Source organism: Lytechinus pictus, chromosome 11 (genome assembly GCF_037042905.1).
Source record: "Lytechinus pictus isolate F3 Inbred chromosome 11, Lp3.0, whole genome shotgun sequence".
NCBI classification, from domain to species: domain Eukaryota; kingdom Metazoa; phylum Echinodermata; class Echinoidea; order Temnopleuroida; family Toxopneustidae; genus Lytechinus; species Lytechinus pictus.
The window spans coordinates 33212283-33221312 of NC_087255.1; the positions used below are offsets into that span (position 1 = coordinate 33212283).

A 9030-nucleotide genomic window follows, 5' to 3' on the forward strand; every position below is an offset into this window, starting at 1 on the left:
AGTGTTAGCATTTCCTGAAATTTCTGTGCTATAACGTAAAGTCTGTGGCAGGTAGATTGAATAAACATGAGAGATGATTGGCAAGAATTGACAAGAGGTATAACAGAAAAGAGAGAGAGGAGTAGCCTTTAACGAGATTGGGTGAACAAGTCATATTTGACAACCCTCTTTGGTTTTGATTGGCCCGGGGGGGGGGGGGGGGTGACTGTCTACAAGGTTGACTGAACACCATTATCAGAAACTTTCAAGAATGTACCACATACAAGTATGGTGTCTTGTTTTCCTCTGCCTCAATAATAACGTTAATGATTACACTCATTTGTTGGGCTGTTGAAAAGAAAACACTTTCTGCCTAATTCCAGCAATTTTGATACCTTTTTCACAGCAGGAGTGTGCATTGCCCATCAGTGAAAAACAACCCTTTTAACAAATTCTTGTGAATGAGCATGGTGTCTACCTTGTAATAAGTCCTCCCCCCAAACACCTGGGGTATCTGGTTGAGGTATACGACTCTTACTATGGTTACTTGGAGAATGACTTCATTCATGACAGTCCCCAAATGAGAGTGTAGGTTGCAGATAGGAAGTGATTTTCCTTCCCCAATAATTTTGTTAGATTGTTTGATTAGGTGTTAATGTCAAAAAGGAGAGTAAAACCATATTGGGAAATATAGTTGATTGAAAAAAAAAGGGATGCTAATAGGAATTTAAGCAGTTCCATCAAAATCAATTACAAAATGAGAAAGTTCTGAAAGGTCAATTTTTCTTGTCTACAGCAATCCTCAAATTGGCAATCTTGCTTCCAATGTGACGGGATAACTGATCTGAATTATAGTGTACAGACCAGTGGAAGGAATTGGTACAGCTCTACATGTTATGTACACAAAAAATTATATTCAAATAAAAAATTTTCTGACATCTCAAGCTCTCTCAATGTGCAGCTCGTTTCCTCAGCTCAATATATATCATGAAAAATAAATTTGACAAAACATGCATGTTTGTAAGTTCAGAAAATATAAAACAGCAAGATGACCATCTTTAGTCTAGAAACAATGGAGAAAGAGATGTCAAATTTTGTGGTCAAACATGGATTCAGATTTGTACTACATATCCTGCCATTTTGAAGCAACTTTCATAACTTTGTCATTTTGTAACTGATTTTGATACTTCTTTGGGGGGAAAAGCTTTCCAGTTACAGATCCAGACTTCTCCAATACTGAATATCTCATGCTATAATATCCACCTGTCTGCAGGATATTGCTCCATTGACCAGCGGCAGACTGAGTAGTTCAACTTGGCCATCTTTTAAGGTCGACTTTCGATTGATTTCTCCTCTGCTTCTCTCATCAGAAACTCTAAATTGATTTACTATGGATACAATTCATTATCAGTTGCGAACTTCCAACTGGTATTTGCAACATCCAAACACCCCTACCCACAAAAATTGTTTTTCATAGAAAATAAGCATATACAAATTTCATCAAAATCAGAGGTTAGCAAAATACATTTTTAATTTTGTACAACAGTTTAAATGCACCGACAGTTAATTTGCAATAAGTTGCCCACTTTTCTATTTTATAACCCAAAATATGAAATATTTCAAATTTCCCTCAATATATTAATAATTCTTCAATATGTGGAATTTGTATTATCTTAACTATTTGTGATTTTAAGAGCTTTCTTTAGGTCAAATAGAAATAAAAAAAAAACCTGAATGTTCCATTTCTATATTTCATAATAAAAAAAAAGGAATATGATATAATTTGCTTTCTCATTCACATATCACCCATGTTGTGCATATAACTGTTTTGTGAGTATATGCAAAAGTTTAAAATGTTAGAACTATTCTAAGTTTACACCCAATTTTAATATATTTTAGTATAATTTTTTTTTGGGGGGGACTCTACCTTTAAATGTAATACTTTTGTTTTATATCCAGTTGACATATATACACAAAGACATGAAATTAAATAATTGTATTTAATGAAATTATTTTATTTCATAAAACAAAAACCCATGAATGGGTATCAATACATTACAGAATCAATATGAGGAGAATGTTGATAAGACTTGGGGGCCGAGGGAATCATATTTATGGAAATGTAATGTCATCAAGTTCATCACAGTACCTAAAATAAATGTATACCTGCTCCGTTTTCTCTCCCGTTGTTCTCATCCAGCATGTTCTAATCTACATGACTATGTCTTCAACCAGTTTGATTACTAACCATTTGATCTAGTCATCTAACCCATGGCATTAACTATTTTGTCTAATTTCCAGTTACATGTAGGACTACATCCATTTTGTCTAATACTCACTTGGTCTAAAATCACTGTTTGATGTACTGCTCATGATCAAATTTTCATTGACAAAGTACAAAATAATAAATAGACAAAGTGTAAATTAGACCAACGAGGTATTGGACCGAGTGTGTATTAGACTAAAAGTAGTATAGACCAATCAGCAATAAACAATGCTTGTGGACGAAGTGAATATAAACTTGAGTAAATGACTTAACTTTTAAAGATACCCTACTTCAATTCTGTAATGTATTCAGCTGGTAGCAAAGTGCTGAACTTGGTGATGGTGATAGAGAATGGATCTGAAGGGGATGTAATAGAAGAGTCGAGGTGTTTTCCCAAGATCGTAGAGCGACCTTTCATTGACAAATCATGGGGAGATCAAGGCTAATCTAAGGGATTCAAGTTGTTCACTCGGCTGCATGCCTGGAGGTTTTATGTAATAGATGCCGGCATGTCTGGGAGGTCTATAGGCGAGCAATAGTTAGTAGACCGACTAACCAGAAGTAAACTGCATGTTTTCACTTTGAATCACGTAAATTCACAGAGGTTATTTATTTTGGTTTAGCAATCAAGAGACCTGCTATGATTCTAGGAATTGGGATTGTTGGAAACTAGAACTGCAATGATCTGAAGTAAATAACCATCACGAGTCCGGTCAAATTCGTGCTTCAATTCGCATTAGTCCGATGGGCGCTCATGACGGACAGATTAATATGCAAGTCAATTGGCCATTTGCAAATGTTGTATTGATTCAATTTCCCCATGATTTGTCAATGGCAGGGCTCTTTAAAGCAATCCCATCTAGCCCATTACTTGTCGCCAAAATTAACTTTGATTTGAAAACTGACGCTAGACACCACACAGACAACATATTGAAAGCGGACACTTGATTGTCTTTAATATCTTCATCTGAAGCTGGAGATATAACAGTTTTTGAGACGATGTGTCACCAAGATGAGTGACATCTTTATAGCTTTTGCTTGTGTTCAGGTGGTAGTGGTACCCAACAACTGAACATGTGGTCGATGTTAGTGACATCTCAACATCTTGTCTCCTACTTTGGTTCAGGCGGTAGTGGTATCCCTACAACTTGACCTGTGGTGGATAACAGTGACATCTCTCCATCTTGTCTCTTGCTTGGGTTCAGGTGATAGCGGTATCCCTACAACTAAACCTGTGGTCGATGACAGTGACATCTCTTCATCTTGTCTCCTGCTTGGGTTCGGGTGGTAGCGGTATCCCTACAACTCAACCTGTGGTTGCAACAGTGACATCTCTTCATCTTGTCTCCTGCTTGGGTTCGGGTGGTAGCGGTATCCCAACTGCTGAACCTGTGGTCAATGACGGTGACTCTGCCATTAGGCGTTGCTCTGGGGTACAGTAGTCCTGAAATTACAAATAAGAGGAGAAAATCCACCATGAATTAATGTTTGAATATCTCTTTATCATGATTTCATCAAGTTAACAAATTAATGTAAAATCAAAGCTATTTGGTAATAAAGGTATATTCTATGACATGAAAGTACTATGCCTTCTCAAACCATATACTATTGGTGGTGAGGGAAGAAGTTAGAATTCTCACCTGGAGAAAGACATTGGCTAGGTTACTCAACCTCTTGCTGCTGGACCCTGAAAACCTCTGCATACATTCAATAATTGATGGCGCTGTGATTTCTACAAGATAGATGCATGTTTAAAAATGAAGAGAGTAAATATGACCCTAGAACCTTGAAGTTCACAAGAAGCTGTATGATCATTTATTGTTTCAAAATCAAATACAAATAAAATACAAATCTATTCAGTCACAGACCTGCCAACATTTGAATTTTGAAAATGGGGACAAGTGTCCATGTGGGCCCCTTTGAGTTTCTTTGGGCACAGCCTGACAGGGGTGTAAGGAGGAAGTGCCCCTGAAGTTCAGAAAGTTTTTTTTAAATGGCCAGTGTTAGCTTAAATTAACACATGAATATGAATATCTACAATGGCTTTCCATCAAAACACAAGCATAAAATGCATAATGATTAATTTTTTTCAAATCAACACGCTACGGCTGATTGGCCATAGGACCTCAATAAGTTGCTTAAATAGATATAATAATATATATGTTGGCCCCATAACCCAAAGATTAGCAATTAATTGCTAAATGAAATGGCCTATCAAGATCTTCGATGCATGCGCATTTTGCTCAGTAGACTGACTAGGATCCAATCAGAATTGTTCTTTCAAATTAGCAATTAATCCCTAACCTCTGTGTTACGGGGCCCTTATCTATGTAAAAGAGCAGTTTTATTCTTTATCACTTGATGAAAATTACCTTGTTTAGAAGCTGGTGTCATGAGGTACATTAAGGTCGTGATGGCTGACAAAACAATCTCTTCATTCGGACTAAATGTGTAAGACAAGAAAAAGACTAGTGCAATTAAAGCTTATGAAACCTCATTCACCGTACAACCTGCTAGTATAAAAAATCTGTGCATTTCTCTTTGGATATTTAAACAATACAAAACGAAAATTTATATGAATGAAAATGGGCAATTTTTCGTAAAACTGTTGCTATAACTATCAATTCTGATGATTTTTTTATTCCAAAGTATAAAAATGAATATAAAATAATCAACAGTTGTTGCCCATACAAGTATGAGGAACAAAGGCATATTAATCTTGAATATATAAAAGCTCTGTCCCTCTATGGGTTCAATTATGACAACTTTTTTTTATTATGGTTAGTTGAAAGGTCTAAGTTTTGCGTAATAAAGTAAACTTTACACAATTTTCTTTCTTGGGTCATATTAAAGCAGCTTACCTCGATAAACAATCTTTTACCAGAGAAACACCATCATTTGCTAGAATATGGGCCTTATTCTCCTTATCTTGGAAAAATATCACAAATAATAAAACGAGGTTGTATAAAGAGTGATCATGACTGTGGAAGGGGTGGGGGGGGGGGTGGGTGGGTTGGGGCATGAGGGAGGAAATGTGAATTGTAAACAAGGGGTACATGTAGCATCAATGCATGTTGCTATATTAATCAAATTTGTCAAGTGCTATTTGTAAGCAGTGCTTTCACTTATCAAAATTAATTATACTGAATTGAACAGCAAACAATTCCAGGAATTTCCTCAAATATCCTGAGATTATTCAAATGGCCAAGAATGCCTTAATGTTTTCTTATGAGTTGTTACAGAGATAAATAATTGCTTCTAACTTTGAATGCTGTCTTTAAATTTGTGAGAAAGTCGAGCAAGCAAGAAAAAAAATACAGGCAAAGGGACCTACAGGTCTGCTTTAGTAAGAATTATGTAATGTTTTAAAATCATCAATTTTTTTCAATTCCAGGAGTTATTTCTAAAAAAATCGAAAAAAAAAAACTCATAGAAGACAGATGTGAATATCAGCATGGCATGTAAATAGATATATTTGTAACTATTTGAGTTTGCTAGTTACCTAGTACAAGGTTGCAAAGTCCGCCGATACCAAACTCAACAAGCCGTTCTGATGGCTCAGTTAAGGTATCTGTATAAAATAGAAAAGGGGAAAATTATAGAAATTAATCAGAAAACTAAAATAAGAAAATATTGCTACTACAATAATCATGTATGAATGTTGAAAAATTATCATACATTGTAAAACTAGCATATATTCTTCATTTAATCAGTGTGACAATGTATTTTCTAAAACATCCTTTCCTTCCACTCTCAAAATGGACTTCACCTGTCACAATGCGAGGTTTCATAAATAACAATAATATGGTCCATTTATATAGCGCAGCTACTATAATTGCATGAGGGTCATTCTATCTGGATTCACCCAGTGGTTGCACCCGACCGTCTCAGAATTCATTGTAATTTGGTACACATAAAATTCACCATGGCCCACGTACAAAACAAAAAAAATAAGTCCAATTGGTCCGTCGGTTCTCGCGCTACGGCCCGCCCTTTTCTCCTTGTTTTGACAAAAATGGGCGTGACCTTCAACTTTCAATGGCCACTGCGTCGTAACGTGTTGACCAATTTTCATGAAACTGGTACCATTTATTAGGAAATTCAGAGAGGAATCCAAAACATGCATCAAATAATGTATTGGAGCGATTTATAAGGTCGTGACCTTTGACCTTTACTTTGACCTTGAGTTTGACCCCCGGACAAATAATTTTTTAACTTGATTTTCGTGTATGTTAATTATTTGTATGATATTGACAAAATATGTTAAAACCAATGATGATATTTTATTTCTTCACCTTTTAAAACTCTTCCAAAGATACCATGAAATTTCACTCTAGTCCCACATACTAATATTCATGTTAGTAAAGTGTTTACCAGTTACATGATTTCTTCCAATCTTAAGTTACAGTATGTATGCACATGAAAAGAAATTAAGCTCATCAGTTCACAAATGAAACATTAAACATTTATGCTCATGAATAGTTATCTGTTTAGGCATTTTGATGTTCAGCAATATATATCATATATATATATATATATATATATTCTTGTTTAATGGTAAAGTGTTTACTTTAATCATCAAATTGTTGAGTATATGCCTATTTACTAACAAGAATATATATATTCACGACCTTATAAATCGCTCGAATACATTATTTGATGCATGTTTTGGATTCCTCTCTGAATTTCCTAATTAATGGTACCTGTTTCATGAAAATTGATCAACACGTTACGACGCAGTGGCCATTGAAAGTTGAAGGTCACGCCAATTTTTGTCAAAACAAGGAGAAAAGGGCGGGCCGTAGCGCGAGAACCGACGGACCAATTGGACTTTTTTTTTTTTTTTGTGCGTGGGCCATTGTGAATTTTATGTGTACCAATTTACAACGAATTCCGAGAGGGTCGGGTGCAAAATTGCACATTCATTGGGTGAATTGGCATGGAATGACCCATATACTCTACTGCGCTTGATACTTGGTATCATATAATTACCCCGGCTATAGCTCAGTCGCCATATATAGGCGCTAAAGCATTCAAGGAATAAATCCTACCAGGTACACATTCACCTCACATGGGTCGAGTGCAGCACAATGTGGGTGAATTTCTTGCTGAAGGAAAACACGCCATGGATGTGATTCGAACCCACATCCCTCTGGTTGAAAGACGAGTGTCATAACCACTAGACCACGACGCCCCCATCTGTGTATGTTACTTATGTACAATGAATGATGTTCTGCACTCTGCAGAAAGTAACAGGAAAGGCTTTATACAAGAATTAAACATATGATCACAAATGCAACCACAATCTGAATGAGAAAATATGCAAAGCTTTATTAAAGAATAAAAGAGTTTATTAAATTAAATACCTACCTAGGAACAAATCAACTGCATTTAGTTGTCTCAGGTACTCATAGTTTATTGGATCATAGGCAAAGTTAGCCAAATTAGCCAGCACCTGTTCTCGGCAACCTAAGATTATAAGGAAATGAAAAGGAACATCAAAGAAGGGGATATGATTTAGTGAGCAATAAGAAGAGTCTCAGGATCTGTGTCCACCTAAAACGGGAGTTGAGGCACTAGCTGCAAAAAAATGAGAGCTATAATTGAATTATATTCAGGCAAATTTCTTTTTTAATTGTGCTTTTTTTAAGTATTGACATTCAAATTCAAAACTGACATACATTGTACATGCAGTACTTATCATGAGAAAATAAGCAAAGACCTGCCCACAATGACAAATTTTTTCAGTCACTCACTTGCATCATGTGCATGGCCGGTGCTGTGGGAGGACACACTAAAATGTAAACTTTTTCAGACTTTTATAGTAGTTTTAACAGGCATGACAGGGTTTATTTTGCAATCTACACTCCAAGCACACAAACTTTAAAAAAAATTACATAGCAAAGAACTATTACAAAAAAATTTATGTCAAGGTGTTTGGTTATATAATGGTTGCTGATTTATTATTTTTTTTAATCTAACAATATCAAATAGTGTCTAAGAAGTGTTTCCTGAGCAATTTTGCTTTCTTGGTCTTTATACCTTTATACCGCATCTACTGGAAAAATACAGTTGTTCCTGCATAGCTGCAGTCAAGTTTTGGAAATGAAATGTTAACATTACTAAGTAGATGTTTTAAAAATAAAAAAAGTATAAATTTCCTGAAAACAAAATGTATAAAAGACCATTCACAAATCTTAATAATTTGCTAGGGTGGGTATACAAAACAGAACAGGCCAGGTCTTTCTCAAAGTTTTAAAACTTTTAAAGTAAATTTAGGCCAGTTTCACTTTCGATTTTTAAACTTGCTGGGGAGTTAGTTTAACACCAGTTTACCTACCATCGTCCTCAGTCTGTTGAAACTCTATCATCAAGTTCTGTAGATGTTGTAATCTCCCAATTCCATGTTGAAGTGGTGTACGAGCTTCCAGTCGATCCCTTGACTGAAACATATTCAGCGAATCAGGGCAATTGTAAAACGGTCACGTGCCTCTCTAAACGTCGTCCGTCGGACAAAATTTCTCTCGATCAGCCGGAAATTATGTCGACAATAGCTTTATGATTGGGCAGGGAGTCTTCCAGAGAAGAATAAAGGTACTTTCCATATGGGTTATGCAATTAAGTCACACTAACAACACAGACACAGACAGCACCCATCGCGGCTACAGCTATGTTTATCAACAAATACACGTGCTTGCCTCTAACGCGCGCGCTTTATATATATGCAAACAATACTAAACAGAAAGGGTAACAGAAAGCTGTATTTATTATTTTCTTTTACTAAA

At 35.7% G+C, this 9030-nt stretch overlaps 1 protein-coding gene across 2 annotated transcripts; it reads right to left on the bottom strand.

The window, feature by feature from the left end:
* Positions 1–1973: 1973 nt before the first annotated feature.
* Positions 1974–8961, bottom strand: LOC129271215 (armadillo repeat-containing protein 7-like). 2 transcript variants are annotated; one of them, XM_054908595.2, is made up of 7 exons: positions 8586–8961; positions 7616–7714; positions 5748–5816; positions 5107–5173; positions 4618–4688; positions 3886–3977; positions 1974–3689 (listed from the first exon to the last, which is right to left on the bottom strand). In XM_054908595.2, the coding sequence occupies exons 1-7, from the start codon at positions 8695–8697 to the stop codon at positions 3582–3584; spliced, it is 618 nt and encodes a 205-aa protein (XP_054764570.2). In that variant the 5' UTR covers positions 8698–8961; the 3' UTR covers positions 1974–3581. The 2 variants fall into 2 exon arrangements, with proteins under 2 accessions (XP_054764570.2, XP_054764571.2); XM_054908596.2 differs by lacking the exon at positions 3886–3977 and having other exon boundaries at positions 8586–8933.
* Positions 8962–9030: the final 69 nt, after the last annotated feature.